At 40.5% G+C, this 24,515-nt stretch overlaps 1 protein-coding gene and 1 long non-coding RNA gene across 4 annotated transcripts; one reads left to right on the top strand and one right to left on the bottom strand.

Annotated features, from left to right (window-relative positions):
- Positions 1-579: 579 nt before the first annotated feature.
- tbx18 (T-box transcription factor 18) lies at positions 580-14,204 on the bottom strand. Of its 3 annotated transcripts, none has more exons than XM_044169869.1 (9): positions 14,092-14,204; positions 9,610-9,856; positions 8,070-8,232; positions 7,477-7,578; positions 6,016-6,187; positions 5,431-5,598; positions 4,180-4,244; positions 2,728-2,822; positions 580-2,153 (listed from the first exon to the last, which is right to left on the bottom strand). In XM_044169869.1, the coding sequence occupies exons 2-9, from the start codon at positions 9,842-9,844 to the stop codon at positions 1,612-1,614; spliced, it is 1,542 nt and encodes a 513-aa protein (XP_044025804.1). In that variant the 5' UTR covers positions 9,845-9,856; positions 14,092-14,204; the 3' UTR covers positions 580-1,611. The 3 variants fall into 3 exon arrangements, with proteins under 3 accessions (XP_044025804.1, XP_044025805.1, XP_044025803.1); XM_044169870.1 differs by having other exon boundaries at positions 8,070-8,229; positions 9,610-10,090; positions 14,092-14,172; XM_044169868.1 differs by having other exon boundaries at positions 9,610-10,090; positions 14,092-14,165.
- Positions 14,205-17,312: 3,108 nt separating this feature from the next.
- On the top strand, positions 17,313-20,190 carry LOC122863396. The gene is made up of 3 exons (XR_006375001.1): positions 17,313-17,369; positions 19,907-19,987; positions 20,169-20,190. It is a non-coding gene; the product is annotated as an uncharacterized LOC122863396 (long non-coding RNA).
- Positions 20,191-24,515: the final 4,325 nt, after the last annotated feature.

The raw sequence follows: 24,515 nt of genomic DNA, 5'->3' as shown, positions 1-24,515 counted from the left end.
GTGACAGCAAACAGCTTTCTGAAAAATCTTGGCTTATGCTTTCAGCAGAGTAGTATGACTTGGGGGGTGGGGGGTGGAATTCTCAAGGATCTACATGAACTTTCAGACTGTGAGGTCACACACTGGCTGACAAGTCAACCACCTGTTGCCACACACACACAAATGTGTACACACACATATCCGCACCCTAACACCCACATCCACATTCACTGCACATCCTTCCTCATGTGACTAGTCAATTCAGCAGAGTTGTAGGTATTAGTTTGCATAGCCATTACACAATAAAGATGATGTGTTATTTGCTTGTGCGTGCGTGCGTGTGTGTGTGTGTGTGCGCCTGAGAATTGTTCTTTCTCCCTGTGTCCTTTGGTATTTTTCATTTGTCTGGCATCCAAAGTCTGCTGACTTGACTGCTTTATCACACACAGACATACACGCATACACAATACCACTAGCATACAGTGAGAATACATAAGCATACAGTCCTCCATTCTTTGTTTTCACAAGGAAATATTATATTGTAAGCATTGTAATTGTTTTAGTTTAAGAAAATGTGGAAAGAAAACCCTCAGACAAATGTACGCTCACAATTACCTTAATAAACAATACAAAATCAGTTAAATTAGTAAGATATTGATTACATATTAACATTGTGACATGAATAGATATATTTTATTTGGCTCAAAAAGGTCACAGAACATGTTAATGTCCTTGGCCAAAGGGCGTGCTGATATAGCGCGTGTTTGCAAAGAAAAGCTTTTCGGTCAAGTTCAGGGTTGGCTGTTGCGTACCTAACCCTAAAGAGCAGAAGCAGGTGCATTGGGGTTTTTAAGTGCGAAGGGTCACACAGCCCTTTATATACACATCTCTCCTCCCTCCTGCCTTCCCTCGCTATATACAAAGTCATCATGTGCAGTTACGTCTGTGTCACACAAGGACAGATGTACTTCAGCCTGATGTCCAAACAGCTGCATCAAGTAAATGTGTGTCAAATCAGACGTAGAATATGTAGATCAGTCCGTCATCCATCATTCTCCCACAGCTTTAACCTTGTCAGTCCATAGCTGTCACTGGGATATCTCCCATGACCCTCATCATGGCCATGATGTCATCATGTAAATATGTGACAGGCTCCTGGTGTTGTGTGTAAAAGTTTAAAAAAAAAGTCTGAGTGGTGAAAAGGCCCTGCCTGTAGTGCATATTACTAGATGGACATTAGCTATATGCTTGTTATTCCAAAGACTTGATCGAGAACACCACCAGGCATGTAATGACAAACAATTTAATTGACAAAATGAATTTAGTCAATATATCCCATAAAAACAAGTTTAAAAGTGGTGTTCAGTAACTCCATCCAAAGTAGGAAAGATCAAGGAGGCAATGTAGAATGCTGTGTGAGTATAATAGTTACTGCTTCAGGGCCTCCTGCCAGGGGTTGAAGTGCTTGCTTTGAGTGCCTGGGCCAGCCCAGTTTCTGCCCAATCCATATACAGTTCCAGTACAGTCACTGGGTTTCATCGTTTGGACTCCTTATCCAAAGCCGCAGGAAGTTTCTCCCATTCCAGGGCGTCAGTTTGTGTTCATGACAACCCCAGATGTCCGGAGTCAAATTCAGCCCATGTGGGCAGTGACCTGTGAGGACCCACCTCCCGGTTGGCTTCCTGCCAGTCCTAAAGTCCGAGAGTCAAACAAGAAGCCCTGCTGTCCTCCACTGAGCACACCCAGACTGTCCGTTAGAGTCCCACTGGGAGAGGAGCCAAGGAAGGGACTCTGATGATTGGCAGTGACAGCGGCGGCCATTTTATCAGGGCTGGCAGCGAGGCGTGGTGAGGGAGGGAATGTGTAACCGTACAGGCTGTAGGGCGGTGTGTGAAGGCGAAGCCCAGTGTAACCCTGAGGGGTGGGGTTGGATAGATAGCCAAGCTGAGAAGCAGGGAGAGGCAGGGAACAGAATCCTTCGCTTTCATATGCCGATGGACCTCTGGGAGGGGGGAACGGCTCTGGGGGGTTGCTATAACGATGGAGAGGGTGTGTGGGTCGGCTGCAGGTGTAGTCAGGTGGGCTGAGAGGGCAAACCTGGAAAGGTGAGGAGCATGGGGATGTGGAGAGCAGGTGAGGTGATGCTCCAACCCCTCCATGAGCTCCAGGGATACCTACAGAAAGAGAGCCAGAAAAACAGAAAAATTAAACCTAAAGTTACTTAAATTATAGCATTGGTTGTTGGTTCAAATGCCTAAAACAACTGGCAATCTGATAAACTGGATTGGTATTAACTTTATTAGGCAAATCGTGTATTGGCCCTGACATGATTGATCCATGTTAAATACTGTTTTTTTGTCAATGCCATAATAAAATTTGGTGTTTACGCTATCAGTTACGTTCATAAAAGACTGTGACTTTGACAGGGGAGACTGCCTTTTGCATAACACTAACTACCAACAGTCATCGTTGGTTTCTTGTAACCATGACCACGATGTTTTCCTAACCTTTACCAAGTACTTTTGTGCCTAAACCTAACCATACCTTAACCCTAGTGGTGGCAGATCAGAAAACAGTAATATAAATCATTTTGTAATGGTTATATACATTTTGGAAGGCACTGACAAATGATGTCATCCTGTAAATAGGGGCATCAGATCATCAAAGACAAATGACTGACTTTGTCATTTAGGTTGGATGACTTGACTTATTCTCAGTATCCAGAAAACTTCTGTTAGTTAACTCTACCTTGCTTGGCCATGCCAGGGATGTCCTCAAATGTGAGTGTTCGTAGAGATGGACGCCAGAATGCATAAGATTCAACCAAAGCCTCCAGACCCATCCTGTAAAACGCACAGAAATGTACACATTAACACACATACATCAGCATCACTGATAAATCCTCACAAAATCACTCAGTGCAGAACGTCCTTGTCTTGCTCTGTCTTTAGTCATTTGTGCAGTTGCAGCTGCTCTCTCCCAGCATGCCTCACTGGGTTGTACATTACGCCAACCACCTGGCGGCCATCTTAGTCGACCGTGGGGCCTCTCTTGCTGTCTCCATGGAGACCGCAGGTAATGAGGGGCATAAACGCCAAGTTGTGATTGGCTGCTGCCAGCCGGGTGCTCAGAGGTAATTGCTTTCACACGGCTTTTACGGGCGAATCAGGACGCAGGAGCAGGAAGCCGCAGCAAGGATTTATGAGGTGGGACTCCCCTTCCCCCCAATCTGCGTCTCCCTCCTCCTCTAGGTGGGGCAGAGGGTTGCTGTGGCGGGGTAATGCGAGTGCTCTGTTACCCCTCGTTAGCGTGAGGATAAAAGTCCTCCCCCCCGCGGGGTTGTAGCCACGGTGATAATTTAGACAAGCTGCCCGGAGCGGTTCTGTGTGCTCCAAAGCAGCCTATCAGAGCAGAAGTTTATTTAGCAAACTGCTTAACGCTTCCTGTAATATTTAAGGGGAGGTTTTTTTTCGGCCTTCCTGAGTTTAACTTTTATAGGGTCAGCTGCCAGGGTTATCCAGTTTGCCGTTCTCTACCTTCCTCCCTCTCAAATTTTCTGTCTCACACGTTCCTTCACCTCCTCTTTCTCTTGTTCTCCCCCTTTCTCTCCCCTCCTGTCTAATGATTTCTGTGAGGCCTCAGGGGAGTGGCTGTTTGGAGGCTGTTGGCATTTTACTGCTATGTTGTTTTAATGCTGTGTTTATATATGTTTAGAAATGTGTTTATACAGATTTTTTTCAGGACACTCTTGACTTTTATTATTTTGCTGTTGATGTTTATGTTCCAGAGGCTGGCTGGAATCTGACGCTCCATTTAGGTTTGCAGCCAAGGTTAGATTTTTCCCTCTCAAAGCATGTGCCCGTAACTATACAATTGGGGGAATTAATGTGCCTTTAAAATTAGCACATTTAAATTAAAATGCATCACTGATTAATTTGGTGAAATCATATTAATATATGCCACGTTTGTTCAGTTTAGTCAATTTCTTTTCTGCCATTTAGGACAGATTTAATGAGAGGCTGTTGCACATTTTCCATTAGAAAAAAATAAATAAATACATAGCTTTGCTCCCCATAAAATCGGACTGAAATAGCCATTACAAAAACCACAACCAAGCCAGAATATAATGCAGTCATGCATCCCACATTACCCCTAATGCACTAGATAATGTGAAAATCTCTGTGGTTGAAATGAACTCACCGGTTTCTGCCAGAGTCTCTGAAACCTTTGGCAAATGGGTTTCTGTCAATTTTCAGCCTTGTAATCTGAAAAGTAAAATAAGACTCTAATTATTTCCAAAAATTGAGTTATTATGAAGTCCATGATAACATATACTGTATAATGGAAGATTTTTTCCAGCCAAAATAATTTTCTTTCTCTGTAATCTTTCAGTCAAATCTATAAATAAATATATTCATGTGCATAGTTAGCTGCCAATTATGCTGCTTGTATGTGCTGAATATATGTGGGAATGTATGTACTTGTGTGTCTCCTTGCAAATATATGGGAATTTGTGTATGTGTGCGTGTGTGCGCATGTTCGTTAATGTCTGCGGGGCTGCCATGGGGCTGCCCAGGCAGTGGGTGGTGTTTAAGGACCAGCTCTGTGACCCACATCCAAAGGGACTTTTATAGGCATCGCCACCATGTTCTAACTTCAGCCATCATGCGCTGTGGGCCAGCCAACCCCAGCTAACATCGTACTTCAAAGCTCACATTGACTGGTCCAGTGCAAAAATCCAGAAAAACCAGTAGCTTTCCTTCATTGAAGACACTGGCTTTGAAATTTGGTGGGCAAAATCCAGTAAATATGGGACACTAAAGCAATATAGAAATGTACAAGTACTTAAAAAAACAACTTCATGAGTAGCACCGTCATTTCTTAATTATCAGTCCAATAAACGTTTCCTTGGTAGAACTGGTTAAACACTCTGGGAAAACCGCAGTACCTTTCTCTCACTCTCTTTCTCTCTCTCTGTTTTTGCAAAACACACACACATGCACTCACACTCAAAGAGGAATCTGCCTTTAAAATGCAGACCAGACCGAGGTGCTAAACATAAAATTCTTATGATACAGAAATTAAAATTGTTTGTTATTTTACTTTTGTTTACATCTTATAATCCTGTTCTGACTGAAACTCATAGCTGAAGATATCATGCTCCAGCGTGACCTGCAAAAATTTGTTTTAAACCTTTATCAGTCATCGCTAGCTAGTGACTACAAACAGTACAAAACTACAAAACAAACAATAATATCTGGTGGCAACAGGGCAGTCAGTGTCGCACTTGTATGCTGGAAACATCAGAATCAGAAATACTTTATTGACCCCTGAGGGGAAACTCTTTCGTTACAGTGAGTTTCTTGGCCACATTGGCTATTTCAGCATGTTTGGTTCATCCAGTGGTGTTAGTTTTAAGAGGAAATGTGGTTATATGGAGGTCAGCTGTACCTGTTGATTCTGATATGCTGTGACGGTGGTGAACACAGTCTCAGGGAAGGAGAAGGTGCGGGTGCCTTCCCCGGCAGGGATGGCTCTCACTGGGGATAACTCCTCTCCACACTCCTTACGGATTACATGGACCCGCGGCTGGTACTTGTGCATGGAGTGCAGAATGATCTGAACAGGGAGGGAAACATTATTCTTTCAGGCTTAAATTACATAACAGAAATGGCATGTTATAATGAACATGTACACATGTGAACACAGATATGCATAAATGCACCTGCACACACAAAGAAACACACACAAATATCTGCAATATGTCATATCAGAGGCAACAATATCAGAATTGTGTTTTTTTTATATTGTAGTTGTATTTGTAATTATCACAAAATGCAGCAGAACAACTCAGTTGCAGGCTTTTTGATTGTCTTGTAAAATTTGACTTTCTAATAAGGTTGACAACAATTTAATTTAGAAAAAAAATCTAAAATCAAGTAGTCCTATTGGCTATAACGGAGATAAAATACCGTTAAAGAGGCCACAATGAGGAATAGAAATATTTTTACAGACAGTCTTTGTTGTGGCACTTACATGTCCCTGGTCATCCAGTTCGTTGTTGGTCAGTTTAAGTTTGTCGAAGCTGACCACCTGACGCATCCACGTCTCTCCTGAGGCTGGGGAGTCCGGGTGGATGTACACTCTGGGCGGCACTGGGGAGTCCGCATTCCCCGCTACCATCCACTTGGAGCTGTGGTACACGTACCTTCACAATTCACATACAAACAAATAAACACGATGTCCTGAGTTATCATTTTTTTCGTCCTGCAATGCACCCCATTTCACATAGGTCTACACAACGGCGTGAAATGGCCAGAACGTCAGGAATAATCACAAGTGAATATCATTCACGGGAATCGAAAATAATTCCATCAAAATTGTAATTAGCATTCAACTCAGAATTGTAATCTGATTGGCCTGCTTTCAAATGACTGCAGATTACCTTAGCACATTGGAGCTACTTACATCCTAAAGCAAAGTATTGTATTGTTGTATGTATTAAAGATGTTTTTTAATCAACTACAACGGATCAAACACATTTTTCTTGTGTGATTTTATATGAAGATGTTAAACAAAGCGCCTGCCAAGTCAAATGTCCGCTTTTATTTTAAAGCAGGCCTAAAGCTATTTTTTTTTTACTATTTTAAATATATACAATTAAATATGTCATATCTTAAAACGACGTAAATGCATATCGTAGGCTATAGGTCTAATGGCCTTCAGCGAGAAACACAACAACTAATTAGTTCCTCATCTGGCTGAAGGTGTGTTCATCACCTGCTGTTAAGCGTTTGGTTAAAAACCTCCAGACTCTCCTTCCTCCACGGCGCACTGTCGCCTGCAGCTCTTAACTGTGTGTGCATGTGCCCAACATTTCACTGTACTATATGCATAACTATATGTTAATATATGAATAACATGTCCTCTAGGATGTCACTCATCACTCTACCACGCCGCCAAAAATTTGTTCACATATAAACGGGTTCTGAAAGTTTGAAATGATAGACCTACAGTGTAGCGTGGAAAGACTTGGCTGCATTGACGCCGTTGCAATAACACGCTGTTTTCTTCTAGATTATAACGACATTTGTTGGTTTGACCTTCCAGGGTGGAGAGGTTAGGCATCCAAAAGGCCTTTCCAAAAGGGACGGCAAAACCGCCATGACAAAACACCGGTGCCAAGTGCCATTTGTGGAGACAGAACTGGGGCTGCACAATTGAAGAATCTTGTGTTGTCCCAGGAACAGTGTGTATGGAGTCTAAATTAAGACTACATGCTAACGAAAATGACTGTAATATTCCCGTTTCCCGTGAGGTATAGACCACTGATATAATCGTACAGCTTCGGTATTCCTATCACGAATATTTATTTTTTTACTTTTGTCAAATGTCATTTTAAATTCGAATACAGGGATCACAAGGTTTCATAGCCTCTTTCAGCCTGCCATTGGCACGTAGGCTATTGCGGAGTGTGAGTGTGCGTGTGTGTCTTACCTATATCGTTTGTTGTCCACGGGGATTATATCCATGGCAATGTAATACTGCTGATGAGGGTCCAAGCCCGTAATCTTGACGCGCATAGCGGGGAACATCCGCCTGACAGGAAAACCGAATAAATTGGAGATTTCAGCTCAACTACAGGCTACATGAATTTACAACACACAGTCATTATTACTTAATAATAATAATGATAATAATAATAATAATAATAATAATAATAATAATAATAATAATAATGATAATATCTTAATAAAAATAATAACACAACAGAAAAGGCTATTTAGGCTTGGTTAGGGATTATTTTATTAGCTATCAATTCTGCATTACTTCTATAGCTAATTATCTAGTTCAAAACCTTGTTTTTGTAGCTGATTTATCGTTATCATGACTCTTATCTCGTTATTTAATCTTTTATATATAATATTTTAAGCATGTTTCTATGTAGACATATCTTCCTTTTACCCAACATAGATTGTTGTATAAAGTAGGCTACAATCCTTTCTTCAGCAAACTGTGAGCACGTCATTCCCCCCAACCCCCACCCGTGGAGCATTAGTCTATCGATTCCCATATGAACTCTGTCTTACCGTCCAGCCTTGGTAATGATCATTTCCGTGCCAATCTCGTGGAACCGTTTCCACAGGTCTGATCCCTGCAGGTCCACGCGGGTCTCCTCTCCGGTGCCGGTTACCGGCGCCGTGCACAGAGCTGCGGGCTGCGGGCTCTCCAGCAGCGCGTCCTCGCTCTCTGCTGCACCGGAAAGCGGCGATATTAACACGTTTTAATAGTAACACACCCATCCAAGCCAAGTATTATTCACTTACAAGCTGTTACTCCTCTAGACATTTTGTCTTGTGACTCATAGAAAAGACTAAATTCTGAATACAGTACATTTTAACAGCACTCACACATTACAGCAGGACGAACTCCCCATTACATGACTAGATATAATCACCAGGCTGTAACTGTATAAGGCACGTTTTGCATTTTACAAATAGCCTATATGAATATGACTTATTATTAAGTACATTATTGCAGTTGTCCCAGTGTAGTGACTATTGTAATGATGAAAAAAAAAAAACTTGCAGCAGCCCACGAAGAGGTCACAACTTTTACTACACACTGGAAGTTATTTTTATATCTATCATTTCAAGGAGGTAAATGATACTGGTACACTGAAAGCTCGGAATTTGTATGAATATTATGGTTATATATGTCTCTTTAAACTAAGGTCACTCTTTACTCATTACACTCATTACTGAATGAATCTACACCGTAGTATATTATGATACAGAAGAAAATGGCAAGTTTATACACTCATTACTGAACTCCAATTAGGAACTGTATAATGATTTTTATTATGTGGTACTTGAGTTTAAATCTGTTTCAATATTAAGGATATGTTTAGAGGACACCCTAATAGTAGTGTTTATGTGTCTCACCGCTGTTGTTATTTTTGCTATTCAACACAGGCCTCGCCAGGTGGTGGGAATTTATGGACATTAGATATGGGCCTAACAAGCCGAACTAACACAAAGACAAATCGTCAGCCAAGTGCATTTTAAACTTGTAGCAGATAGAAATCGTAATTTGTCAGGGCCAGTCGGTTTATGCTTTCTGCAGACCTCTTAGCATCCTTTCCATGGCAGCTTCCCTGCCTTTATACGCTGCTAATTGGCGTGTTTATGATTGCTACACAACTCATAAAGCGTCTCACATTAGTCACACTCACACCGCTCATATTTACTAGACCAGGACCATGATATGATATCACATTTCCACTGTGTGGCTCTGAACAAAGCCTATCATTGTTTTGCTTTATAATCTGCATCTTTAAAATAGCTAGTAGCCTAATAGGGCATTAAATGCGTTTGACCTATGGTTGATAGATCCAATAATTTGCTGCATACCAGTAAAAACCTCTGAAAACAATTACAGCCTACAAAAAGTAAATATTTGTAAGATTCTCACCTTTATTATAGCCTTGAATCGTATCATATGCTACTACTAATTTGGTAATGTTGCCATTTCAAAAGCCTATTTTATGCAGTAATTGTTATTTATTTTACTATGTTGTTGTTATTATTATTTTGTTGTAGGCTTTATTTACTAGTACTATTTACTCACGGGATCCGTCACTTGCACATTCTGCCTCGCTGCCCCGGTCGCTGGTGCACGCTCTGTCGGCTCGCGGTCCCGGGCTCCCGGTTAGATCAGAGGCATCAGTTCCGTCCTCGTAGCCGGGGGACACGACATCCTCTCCGGCCTTCCTGCGTCTCTTTTCGGCTCCGATCAACGCCTCTACCGAGAATGCATGCGCCTTGACACTCAGCGCGCACGGGGACCGCCGCTTCTCTGCCATTTCTCTCGGTCTCTGGACAGAGGAAGGAGACGGCGTCACGAGCTTGCACGGAGCAAGAGAAGTTCAAAACACAGACGGTCCCAAAAAAAGGGAATCCACGATGACAGTCCAATGCTTTCGGTGCGACGGTTTGTCCGTCCTCGAGCCGGACAGCAGAGGAAACAGAGGGAGCCGGGACGAGCTGTGATCACGTCTCCGTTATCCGTGAGAGCCGTGCGGACTTTTGGAGAGTGTCAACAACCGGAGCTTAGAGGAGAGCCGGAGAAGGGGACATGTCAATCACAACACAGAGCAACCAATCACGAGTAATCACAGCCCCCGGAACCTTTCCCTGGTCCCGCCCGCTGTGGGGGCCGCTCGTGCCGCCTTATGTGGTAAAAAGAAAGCTGGTGATTGAATCATGTCTTCAGAAGAAGGAGCGCAAGGAGCGTCTCTCTGGGGCATTGCGCGCATTTTCACACACCGTCCCGACATGCTTTGCATATCTGGCCATTAGAACCTCTTGCACGGTGGCCACTTGTGGAAATAAGCATTTCTTACAGCATACGTGTTCCTCATAGAAAATGTCTGAAAAAGTGTTTGTGCATGTGATAATCATTACTATATAGGCCTATTTGGTTAGGCTGCCGGTACCCTATGATCACTGGTACACATAGAAAGAAAATATATGTTCAAAATTAATATTTTTTTCTTTTTGTGCCCTTCAAAGGACATCTTTAAAAAAAAATCTGAATTCAGAACTAGGTCTGAATGTGTGTGAGAGTCCTATCGGTTCTCAAAACGTTGTCTCCCATTTCATTAAGCATTCAGACTGTTTCAAACAGCAGAAACAACAACAAAAGCTCTGCATCATGACAACATAACAAGCTATATTTAATAAAATTAATTAACAATATTATGCAGCTTGACATACGTGTAGGACTTCAATGCCAAACAAATACCAGTCCTTGTTTTACTGCAACAACACAAATGTTCTATACTGATAAAGTACCATAGCCTGAGAAGCTGTAAATGCACTAAAATAAAACTGTAGTCACAGCATAACCTATAGTTGTTTATCACAACCACTTGTAGGCTAATGCAATGTTTAAATATAACCTAACTAATAATGGCTTAGTCTATATATAAATATTAGTATAAATAGGCCTACATCTATAGATTTATTTTTAAAGATGTCAATTTAATGATAATTCATTATCATTATAGGCTTACAGTGCTTGTTGTATTTTGGTTTGAAAATGTAAGTAATAACATATTCCAGCTTGAGTCAATAAATAAAGTAAATAGACTAGGCCATAGTCATGATTACGTTATGATACAGGATGTTACAGGATCATATAAGTGATTTCATATACAAGCAGCTGAAGTGAGTCGAGAGATGAGTTGGCCATGCACGTTTGGAAATAATCTTTCACACTTTCAAGGCTGCGTAAATGAGCATGTGGTCACGCGGGGAATGCGTGTTGGTGTGGAGACTATAACATACGGAGGGGGAGAACCTGGCTATAAATAAACAAGGCAGTGAGGCCGTGTGTGTGTGTGTGTGTGTGCGCGCGCGCATGTGGGTTTCTCAAACTGACAGTGGATTTCTCGATGTCCCTGTTAAGAACCAATATACACATTCCAATGAGCACACAACTAATCGCAAAACAGTTTAATATGGACCATTTCGCATATTATTGGGCCAACCGATGCCTTAAGTAACCTGCTAATTTGTTACTTAGCAACCCCTTTTTAGCTACTTATCAACAAAGTCTTGACGGGATAATTGCATTTGATTATGTGAAATGCCATTAGTGGCATCAGGATTGAATTATTTTTTACGTTTCCTATTTGCTTCAGTGATATTTCCACCGCTAAAATCACTGCAAAGCTCAAGGCCTCTTGTGGCTTGGTGGTTAAATAAACAACACGTTGTTATCGTAATCATCATGTAAATGATTGGACGTCAATCCATGCCCATATCCATGTGGGTTATCAGATCAAAAGCCTTGTGTTTCACTTCCCGTGGGCATTGAAAAATGTCACATTTCTTAATAACTCCGTGAGAATTAAATAGGCTATGCTCTGTTTGAAATAGAGTTTAGTTTCGATTCAACATACGCCTAACAACCGTACGACTTATCGTTGCATTTGCATAAATAGCCTCTAAACTTTTACAACTAAAATGTTTGCTCTCACACGTGTATAGCCTGTACAGACAATCCAAAACATAGATAATCAAAAGACAGATTTAGTAATAAAACCACATTAATGATGTATCTTAATTAAATTTGAGCTAATTCTGTTTTACAATCAGCCTATATACCAAAGACATAACATTATTTAAATAATAGGCCTGTTTTAGCTAAATAGCTTGCATTTATTTTTAGAAAGGTTCAAGCAGAATACATAACTGGTGTTACAGGCCTACTGAATAGGCTATTAAAATTTCAAAACTGGCAATTTATTGACCGTCGTTAAATAAAATTAAGAATATTCTTCATGTTCCAATTTTTATCATGGGGAAAAAAACAAAACAAAACAGACAAAAGCCCACAAGAAGTATTATATAATAAATGCTACCATCTTGGAAATAATAATAATAATAATAATGATAACAACAAAAACAACAACAAAAATAATAATAATAATAGTTCTACTTAGGACTACAGGCCTATTTCACAATGTATGCTATTACTGATATTTGATGAGATACAATAATTATATTATATTTCATAAACATGAAGCTCTCGTGCCTTTAACAGTTTGATTAAATGGTTCGTTCACCAGAGTAGGCTACCTGGACTCTGGGTCGCATAACTGTTTCATTATAATAATAAGAAACCGTTGGCTTCAATCAGTCCTCACAGAAAAATATTTTCGTTGCAACGATGTCTAGTGCAGCTTTATATGCACATGGGGTTTTATAGTAAAATCATATTGTTTTTGTAAATAATTATTTTTGTTTTTAATTCTTTATTTTTTTCGTTAGCAGGTGCACTGATCATTGCATCCTAGAGACTACTGTGCCATCTGCCGTTGGTGTACGATTCTATAATACTTTATAATATTATAATAATTTCAGACGTATTATAAAGTAACAGCACAACCGTCTAGGAATATCGCTGCAGAACATAGTGAGAAATAAAATACCACTGACTCACTAAAACTTCTAACACTTGTATTGTTCACCAGAGGTATCACTGCACATAAAGCAATTGTCGACACCCTATCGGTGGTCTAGAAACAAAGTATGTCCTGTAGGCCAAGATGACCGAAAAGCGTTTTGAGGTAATGGCATTGTTGAATAAGTTTATCTGGGCCTCTAAAAATATATGGGCTAATTTTATTTCTTTGTTGCCAGGCGACGATTTGCAGTCTTCCTCTGTAGATGCACTGGCTCTAAAAATAGTGGGAAGCTCTCTGTCGCCGACCCTTTATGTTGTATTCTACAAGGATTTACCAGTCTGGCAGCTCAATACATCCTTTGTATCAGTAACTGGAAAAACAAATATTGAGCCTTAAATGTGTTTTATTTCTTTCTTTCTATGTGTATTTATTTCTTTCAGGCTGTGTGAGTAAGACCTTCTATAGTCCTGCTGCGTCAGTTCTGTTCAGTGTCTCAATTTGTCAGCGCCTGAACTTGACTGGATAAACTATTTGAAAAACGTTGAACGCGCGTGAAGTAAGCTAAGCATTAGCCTGCAGTCTTTATCCGTGTATGGAAAATTTAAGCTAGGCTGTTTTTGTTAAACAAGTGTAAATCACCACGGCAGGCTCCCCCTCCATTCATGAAACTGAGCGTGTGCTGCTACTCCACTGTAATTGGCTCGTGCTGTTGCTTTGATTTATTACTACGTAGTTTTAAACCACCATTTTGAGGGATACTGAACAATTAAGTATGGACAATTAACGAATTTAATTAAATTAATTAAAACGAATTTACTTATTCACAGATAGCATTCGAGTTGAATAATAGGCGTAATAATATTTATTGAGTCCAATGATAATATACTAGCCTACATTTTGTCAAGCTATAGGTTGTTCTCGCGACACAATTATAAACGGTGACTGGCATTTGCTAGCGAATTAGTCTAAATTATTCGATCACCTGCAGGTGCCTAGTGCTAGTGGCTTCGGGCGTAATTCAGCCGAGCCCGGCCCATTTATTCAAGTGTCGTTTTAAAAATAAATGTTGTCACCCTGAAGACGTAACCCACTGCGCTCTGAATAGGCTGTTTATTAAAAACCTTTGACATAATTACCTGTGAGCTTTGAAGGGATGCGGGTAGGGTGGAAGTGCTGGAGCAGGGGAGTCTGGGTAATACATTGTTAACAGTTTTTTTAGCGCGTGCTAATGGGCACGTGGATCACTGCCAGGGCTTTTATGGCGGAAGTGGCATGAGCAGCGGGGAAGGTGCGTGGGTTCTCTCGCTCTGTGTGTTTGTGTGTGTGTGTGTGTGTGTGTGTGTGAGTGTGTATGAGAGAGAGAGAGAGAAAGAGACCTTCATTCAGTACAGCGATAATATAGTGCTTTTAAAAGATTTCAGGAGTGATACCTTTCCACAGATTTTGTAATGTGTCATTTTGAACTTTCCTGAGGACAGGGTGGTTTAGTGCTTCAACTGACCTGGGAAGAGGGCAAAGTCAAACAGCAGACAGAGATAGTGATATATACATAAAGAGAGAAATGCAGCATCCAGCCATCAGCCATCTGCCTCCCTCCAGACTCCAGGGTCCCCCGCCACCCTTGCTGCCCGTCCTGGGGGGGCCGAATCCCAGACAAGAACTGCTGGATCCTCTGTATGGCTCCACTGGGAAAGTCATAACTTGAACTCCATGCTATCTGCATTTGTGCCAACACTGCAAAGCAAACGGCCGGGGCCCCTGCGAGCATATCCTGCTTATGCTGGCCCAGAGTCACTCGTCATCCAAGTGAAGTGACCCCTGCTCTCTTTCATAAAGTTAACCTTCCATTGAAAACGTGGTATTTACTGACTCGCTTGATAGAAATTGATGGATGTATGACATTTATTGAATTTTTTTACGAGCCGGTTCTGGTCGTGACGCCGTTTATTCAGGCCTCTGTGCGCCTCGGATGTTATTCAAGTTGAACTCCTGCTCTGGCGGCAATAGCTTGTCTCATACACACAAGCACAAGCACAAGCACACACACAGACAGACAGACAGAAAGAGAGACACAGATGACTCATGCTCTGTGCAACTCTGAGTTACAGCCTGAAACTGCTGGACTGGCGTTGGATTCATCCTCTTATTCACAGATCAAAAATGCTTTGCTGAGCTAAGCCAGGTCTGTCACTACACAGCCTATCACATCGTTATTTTGACGAGATCAAACTTAAAATACATTTAGGACGATTCTTTCACTGTCCATAAATAAGTTTTTTCAATGCCAAAAGTATGGGTTTTACAAAATATCCTGTAAGTCAAAACTGGAACAATGGTGAGAAGTAAAGGAAAGGAGAAATTGCAATTGGTCTGTATGCAGTCCATATGTGATATATTTTATTCCATCAGATTTTAAGTCATTTTCACCTAAATATGCTGGTCATTAAGCATTTAAAATCACACTTGTGTGCTAATGTGATCTTTAATGCAGCAGCCATAGTAAAGCTACAGAGACAAATTTTCTGAGACACAAACTGACGGTTTGAAAACATTTCAGTTATTTCAAAAGACAGTAAACAGGCACATACAGTCAATCCCACATTGAGCATTGTTTTGTCATTTTTGGAGAAACATTAAATGTTTGAGAGATGTTAAAGAGAATGAAACATTATTGTTCCTCTCACCAATTAAGAAATGTAATGATTCTGGTATTTATTGTCATTTTTAACTGTTGTGAATACTGTTTTCCATTTGGAGAGGGAGAGTTATGGGTTGAGAAGGGAGGACTGGGGTTCTTTAACTTCACAGGCAGTGAACAGGCCTTCAGACTGTACTGCGGGCATGGTGTTGTTAGTGACACAGTGTGTTTGACGGGTTTTCTGAATGGCATGTCCAGTATGAGGAGAAAAGGTCTGTGTGCGTTTGAGCGTTAATGCGTTAATCATAATAGGAAGTTAAACTTTGGTGAGATGCAGCTAAGTTTTGGTATTCAGTCCTAACCTTCACAGGTCCTGACTGTCCATTTAATGACCTGCTGCACTGGCGTGGTCTGCGTTTGTATTCAAGCTAACTGTTAAGAAGCAGCGATAGTATTCACCAAAACATTGCACAATGACTGGAACTGTGTTTAATGTCTGGAAACACTAGCATATTGAACACCCTCTGCAGCACTACGCTAGACTTCAACTGGATCTTTTTCTCTTTTTAGAAAGCATTTGCCTCCACAGTGGAAATTAAATGATCTGGGTCTGAGGGCAGGCTTATCATGGGATCCAACTGACAAGCTTATTTGTTGGCTCATCATCAAGGTTCCACATTTTACATTTTCTGGTACTCAAAGACACTGTATTGTGGAGATTGACTGTAGAGTTTTTAAGATAGGTGAGATGTGATTTTTTTCAGGGCAGGGTAAAGAGGTAGCCAGAGGTGGCTTGGGTGTTATTATCAATAGAGATTAGTTTGGTATTCTGGTTTAAAAAAATGTGTGTGCCTCTGGGTGTTCACAGGAATGAGTATCTCAATAAAAAGGTAAAGGTGCTTCTGTGGGTGATTCAAGCAACGTTTCATGGATTTCTGGCAAACTAAAGAAAGTAGCACTTGCTGCCAAAGTGGGGTAGGAGGCCAAAATGACTACCCAGCTGTACTGGGTAGGTTTTTTTAGGTGCCTGAAAACTAAACTACACTATCCAGGGATGCTATGGTTTCAAAAATGTGGATACCACTGTTGTATAGTTAAAAGTGGGAGGTTAATGATGCAAGGAGTCCCTCATGATAATCTGTAGAATGGCTATGTAGCTTCGCTGAATGTAATTGACTTTGAATTTAAATCAGGTCAACAGAGGTCAGCGGCTCTGCAGAATTGGCTCCAGTCATATTTACCCAGTCAGCAGGAGACACAGTTATTTCTCTGGCTGATCTAAGGTCTGTTAATTACAAGGCTGAGTCATAATTTGTGGAAGTAAACTATAAATTTGTTGGCATTGAACACTCTGTAAAACAGGTCCATTGTGTCTGCCTGGTCCAAAATACTTTCTGCTCTCATTGCTGCCAAGGTAACCTGCTTATTTCATCACCTCATCGCCTTCTCCTGGATGATTTATACATGTGGGGGGATTGGTGGCAGGGTGGCCTACTGGTTGAAGCCGTGGCAGGTTTGACTCCAGCCCTGTATCCTTGAGCAAGGTGCCAAACCCTTAACTGCCCGATCATTTTAAGATGATTTTTGGATGAGAGTGGGCTGAAATGTAATGTGTTTTATGCTGTTACACAGCAACAAAACAACTCATCTCATTACCTCACTGCCTCTTTTTTTCTCCCCTTCAAAGACAGAGAGAGAGGAGGGCAGTCAGGATGGGGAGAGAGAACAAGCGAGCAGGTGCTGTTTTTATGGCTTTCTCCATCTAGCGAAGAAGAGGTGAAAACATTTTCTCCTCTCATAACCCATGAAACCACATGAAGATTCGATCTGAATGGTGTGTGTGTGCATGAGGTCATTACTGTAGAAGGAAGAATTGTGTATGCAGAGGATTTGATTACTCCCTATTGTTCGCTGCCAGGGAATTTTTGAATTCATAGGTGTGTGTGTGTGTCTGAGTGTGCATATGTGGGTAGTCTATCATTGTGTGTAATCACCACTATAGTTTCCTGTGATTAGGCTGCATAATGAGCTGCTAAAAAGCACACAGATTAGAACTATGGTTAATTAAGCTCAAAGTACTCCAGACTTTTTCTTTGGATATTCCTCTCTCATTTGCCCACGCATACACGCAAACACACACATGCAAACACACACACACACACACACACACACACACACTAACGAGTGCAAAGCTCATCACGGAAACGTCGCAATTTGAAAATAACAACAATCATAAAAAACCATACAAACATCTGCAGCTCGTAACTGATGTCTCAGGCCAACCCCAGCACACGTGCCTCTTAAAACTGGAGAACAACGGTTATTTTCATCTCTTAGAAGTTGGAGTTTTATTTCTTTTCTCTTTCTCTGGCTCAACTGGAACCGTTTAGGCGTTTTTTTAATCAAAGAACGAAGTCGTTAAAATTGAGAATTGGCGGTGAAGGCGTCCGGTAAGCCTGCCTCTTCTCCCTGCATGCATTCAACGTCCAGCCCAGCGCTAACTAGCATTTAGCGCAGTTTAAGGAATGCTGTTTTATTACTGTATTTAAGAAATGTCTGTGTTAAAGCATGCACAAAACATGCATAAATATATATATATATATATATATATATATATATATATATATATATATATATATATGAAATTTTATTACCTTGTTACAAAAAATGCTTCAGTGTTTTGGTGTTTTCTCGCCAGTGCCAATTACTATTTTTAAGCCTTTCAGTAGATCTAATTGGTCGCAATGACACATTTTAATTGTGGAGAGAAAGAACAAACTCTGAATGAGACTCAGGACATCAAAGCTTTTAGGAAGCATTACGCACACTGATTCACAATAACACACACACACACACACACACACACACACACACACACACAGGCATGCACAACATGAAACACCACAGGCCATTTGTCAGTGGTCGGTTGTGAGTTAGTAACTGTTCATTATTTTCATGAGTTATCTGTGTTTCTGTTGAACAGGCACACTCAGCACTGTTATACACATTGTGTGCACATTTATACACAAATGCAAAGACACCCTAACATGACTGAAGTTAATGTAGTAGTAGTAGTTATGTTGTTAATGTAGTAGTAATTGAGTTTCACGATGACTGTAAAGGTTTTAACAGGGGCCATATTTATCAAATGTCTGAGAGTTACACTTAAAAATGCATTCAAGAGCTGACTTAGGAGTAAAATACTTGTTTGCTATGTATGAGCAATTACACTAATTTATCAAGCAGCTCTCTTCTTACTGTGAGTAACCTTTAAGAGGAGCTCCCAAGTGATCATATGATTAATCACATGTATGCTCAGAGCAGGAGTAGCCAATCAGACACAAGGATTTACCCTGCCTGATTGATCATTCTGGAAAAAACATTTTACTCAGTGTCCTTGTTATGCAAAAAGAGATTTTTTATTTTTAAAAAGTACATTTTATTTTTCAAGAAATCCTTAATATTTCCACTAGCAATTAACATTTGAAATGACCAACAATCTATAATTAGTAATATATAAATATGGATTCATACATACAGATAAAATAAAGAGAAATTGCTTGAAATGGAAACAAAAACAGACTTGGAAAATCAGAGAAAACAAAATAAGAGGAATTTACCACCACATAGACATGGGGAGACAATGTACAGTAGATGCATGGAAAGTTATTGCAGACAACATTAATACCAGCTTTATTCTTGTTGTTTGCATCCCTGAAAAATACACAAAAAAGAAAAAGTGGTGTAACATCCTATCAAATGCAAATAGTAAACTAAAACTCCCCTATTCTGAGTTATACAGAATGCTTCAGCTAATGTCTTATTCATCATGAGCAATGATATTTTTTACAATCACTCCAAAACATGTCTCAGACGGTGTGTGCTTACTTCTATACTGAAGACATCTAGAATCTACTCTTAACCAGCTTCGGAGACCTCTGGTATTCTCTTAATGTCTTATGTAAGAGCGTTTTTAAGTCGTAAAACATTTTGATAGATAGCTTTTGTTTTTAAGTTTGTGAGTAGAAGTAAAAGTGAAGTGATTTTTTATTTCTTTGATCTCACTTTCATCAGAATTCCACTTTTAGCACTAGGTTTTGTACATACACACATTTGCATTCACATTTGTGCACATGTGCATGTCTGCATGTAAACGCAAACGTCTGTGCATGTGTGTATATATATATATGTATGTGCACATCTCTTTATTTGTAGCCATATAGCTGCAGTGATACAGCCTCAGGGCAAAATGTGTTTTTGATATAGAGTCTCTTCCTCTCCCGGCATGCCTCTAATACTCTCCCTCTTCCCAGGATAACAGGGTCACAGCATGGAGACCTCAACGACTCCACACCTGGAATAACACCACCCAGAATATCCGTTCCGCTCCGCTTGTAAGCTGTGTGTGTGTGTGTGTGTGTGTGCGCAAATGTGTAAGGGAGATAGGAAAAAGAAGAGAGAGGCTTTATGAATGACATGGAGAAGGAGGTCGTGTGGTGCAGTCAAGTCATCAGTCTCGCTAATTTCTTTTTCTCTTTCTCTTTCACTCTGTCTCTCTCTTTGACACATACTCAGGCACAAACTGAGCACGCTGGTGTTTTTTGTGATGGCCTGTTTTGCAGCGGAGGAAATATGAAACACCCTAAGGCATTTGTCAGCGGTCAGTTGCATGTTCTTGCTCTTTACTTGTGTGTGTGTTCACCAGGCACATTTTAAACTCACACACCCGCGTGCGTCACTCCCCCCCTCCCCAACACACTGCTGAGGTCTGATTAATAAAAGATGAGTTTAGAGGGAAGTATGACTGTTTTGATTCCCCCCACCCCCACCCCTCTCCACGGCCAAAAAAAAAAAAAAAGAAAGAAGAAAAGATAGGATGAAAGACGGGGAGAAAATGAAAGTGGAGCGAGAGAGGGCAGGGTCCACTCTGATCACCCCAGGACCACACTGTGAATGGGCCGTTCACCCGGAGAGAGAAGGAAGGATGGAGAAAGAGAGGGATGAAGTGAGGACACACATAGAGAGAAAGAGAGAAAACGCAAGAGAAAGAAAGAGAATTCATATATCCATCACTGTTTGATGCCTGTGGTGTGCCTCGGTAACTATAGCCCTCTTTCTTTAGCTTGCTCTTTCCCTCCCTCTTCCAGACTCCCCCCTCTTTCCCTCTCCCCCATCACTCCCTCATTTTTTAAATCCCTCTATTTGCCCTCTTCCTGCTGATCTGTGCCAACCACCATGAAACCACCGCCACATTAGAGCCTTTAACGGGCACTGCCTGGCATCCTTCTCTGTCCAAACATATTATAGCCTAGTCGCACACGCACATGTAAGTGTGTGTATATGCGTTTTATACAGTTTCTGAATTCAGAACTATAGGGTTTCACCATATATTAAGGGCTGGGGGATATTTTTCATCCCTGCAAAACTGCCACGTGTCATTGTGGCTCCAAATAAACTCCAAAGATGTTGACTGCTTCTAACAGATTGTGGATGGAGAAGGCGGCAAGTAAATGGTTCACATATACAGACAGAAAAATTATATTAAAGCCGAAGAATTTACTAGGAATATGGTTTGGACTGATGTTTATAGAGTGGAATATTATTATAACATTCCTACTCCATTCTGTAGTAGTACAGTATTATAGAAAAGAGCAGAGAATAAGACAGAGCTTTTGGCTTTTGTGCCTTTTTTTCAATCTGCCCATCCATCCTTTCATTATTTACCGATCTATCCCTCCATCAATCCTCTCAATGCACATATGGGCCAATACTCTGCTTATTGGCCCATTTGTGCATTCATCATTGATATATCTTAGAAAACTAGGAGTTGTTAACTTTATTTTACCCGCACACCAGCTGAGACACTGGCAGGCCTTCACTCAAACCCTCTAATTAGTCCAGAACACTACACATTTTGACACATTTGTTGGTGTGTTTGTGAGTGTAACTGTACTCACCATCAGCTGGCCAAGTCTTTCAGTCTTTCATCTTTCACATGAACTGACCATCTGAGCATTATCTCACCCACACAACAAACACAACCCACACACCACACATGCCCGTGTGAAGATTTTATGATTTGTTAATGAGGCAGGGAGGATGTTGCTCACACCCTGCAGAGGACGATGCAGCTGGATGGCACCGGCCACACCTGCTGACATCACGCCGCCACACCAAGGTGATGCTTGTTTGTTTGTCTGTTGTCTAGTTGCGTGGAGATGAGATAACGTTTTTGGAAGATGATTTTTAACATGTGGAAGCAGAGTGGCTAGTTAATAGTGAGATAGTCCTTCAGTCTTTCAGAACCCTTCCTTATATCCTCTTCCTCCCCAGCTCAAGGAGCACTGATCTGTACCTGATGCTGACCTTTGACCTCCCTGTGGAGAGGGGCAAACAAAATGAGACCTTCTGTGCAGTGATCAATAAAGAAAAATTTTTAGGTCAGAAACAAACAAACAAACAAACAACCCCCAAAATAAACCAGTCAAACATATCAGGTGCACGGGAGTAAGGCTCAGAATCAATTAGAATAATGCATCAATGAGACTTGCCTGGATAGTTGGTTTCCCAAAGCTTAAAGTTGCACTAATCAATATTTTTATGTAAACAATGGATCAAAAGACTGTGTTTGATATGAAAGATATTGCTTGTAAAGATGCACACAAACATAACCTACATGTGCAGTTCAACTGCACATGTAGTTTTAGGGTCTTTCAGCTATTAGCTGATTGCTTTTGTTTTTCAGCCAGCAAACTGCGTTCTCATCCACCGCATTTCCAGCCACAGCATGCTGATGGTTTTAAAGTGATCATATTACGCTTTTTGGCTTTTTCCCTTTTCTTAATTGTGTTATATATCTTTTTTGTGCATGTAATAGGTTTGCAAAATGAAAAAGCCCAAAGTCCACCCCAAAGGGAGTTACCCTCTCCCACAGAAAGCATTGCTCTTGAACTGCCTGAAAACAGCTCGATTGTAGTCCAGCCTTTACTTCCATAGTGTATCTACGTCACTATGTGACACGTCATAATGCACGAATTGAACAGTTTCCACAAGTACACCTATATATGAAATTAAAAAAAACATTAGATACCTTCCAGGCAGTCAATGGGCATCAAGTTTTTACTGTGATGTAGAGACAATGCTCAGATAAAATATTACGTATGAAAGATAAATTAGTTACAAATTAAAAACTTACCACTCTGAAACGTGTTTCTCCAGTCTAGTTTGGGTTCAGACTCGGTTGAACCGAAGCCATAGTTACCAGCTGAAGCGGCTTTGTTTTGGATCACACTACCTTGCTGTGCATGTGCAACTCTCAACAAAGATCGAATAGAAGTGAGATGCCTCACTTGGTAGCTAAAATTGCGTATTCAAGAAAAAGGGTGAAATAAGGTGCTGTAGCAATGTGCAGTATGAGAAAAAATATGGTGTTTTTTGAAAATTAAACCATGTAAACCTATTCTGGTACAACCCCAAAATTATAAATCTGAAAATGAGCATGACATGACCACTTTAAGCAAATATGTCTGATCTAATCTAATCTGATAAACCCACTTTTATGCTATATGCCCAGCACCAGCAAGCAGACAAGGTTAGCAACTAGCCAGTGAAAATAGTGGAGCATTTAGCAGCTAAACAGCCAGATATTTCCTTTAGGAGTTGATGGACACCAAAAATTAGCTAAACAGAGAGTGAAGTATTGGACATAAATTTGTCAGGGGGTGAGAAACACAACTTTAAACATATCCATATCTGCTGGATGTGTAGATAAGTGACTATTAGCTAACATGTTTCTTATAACAACTTTATATGGTCAATGCTGTGTTTATAACTTGTTCTGCTGCCCCCAAGTGGCCACAAACACAAAAAATGAATATAGCTTTAAGTTATGCCATACCATGATTCAAACAGCACAAAAAATACTCCAGAGATTAAAAATTTAGTCTATGAAGGTAGGTAATCCAAGAAGTTAGTTGTCACATTTTCCAAAGTTTCATGATTGAAAGAAGTGCTTTTTTTTTGCTTTTTTTTTGCTACCTTCCTACACTGTGTTTATTCCAATGATAAAATGACTCACTCACTCAATTCACTCACAGTACACGTGAGTAAACCTACATGAACAACATCAGCGTGATGCAGCGAGTTAGCTTAATGCAAAAACCAGAGATGGAAGAGTATGCTTTGACTGTACATCAACTGTTTTTCTTCTATCCACAAGTATACTACAAATACAGGGTAACACTATTTACAAATTGCAATATATGAAAAATAGTAAGAATTTATATACTCCCCAATTAATTAAGCATTTTTGCAGTAAATTCCACAATACATTCCAAATATATCTGAATTGTACTGTACAGTATGTCATTATATTAAATCATGTTAGATGCACAATAATTCCAGCCCATGACAGATGGATCTTAATAATGTTGGATGCATAATAGTTCCGGTCTATCTTGCTGTTCGGTGCTGTCTGTATATTATTCACAAATACATTTTTCTTGTACCTTACTTAAGTGATGAAGCTCAGCTGTATTCATTCTCAGCCACATTGATCAAAATGAGGTGTATAAGCTGTGTTTGATAGAATAAGGAGGCTAAGCAGTGCCTGTGTGACAAGTACACATACATATACTGTATAGACATACACACTGCATCTTTTACAAATGAATCATTACACAAAGCCACACCATAAAGCCTCAGAATCAGACGTTCTTTAGCTAAATCTGTCCTGACTGTGTGGTGCCATGAAAACCCAGTTTCAGAGGTTCCTAGCACCGAGCCAAGAAAAAGTCCTTTGGTTGGACATACACAGATTAGCAGCAGACATTACTGTCAGGGAGTATCAGTGTCCATGTCCTTTGACTCTATGGCTATGTAAACAACATTTATAGGTTTATTAGAAACACCCCTGTGTTACTG

Source organism: Siniperca chuatsi, linkage group LG16 (assembly GCF_020085105.1).
Source record: "Siniperca chuatsi isolate FFG_IHB_CAS linkage group LG16, ASM2008510v1, whole genome shotgun sequence".
NCBI lineage: Eukaryota > Metazoa > Chordata > Actinopteri > Centrarchiformes > Sinipercidae > Siniperca > Siniperca chuatsi.
Note: the sequence above shows the minus strand (reverse complement) of the source record. Positions and strands in the feature narration are given on the sequence as shown.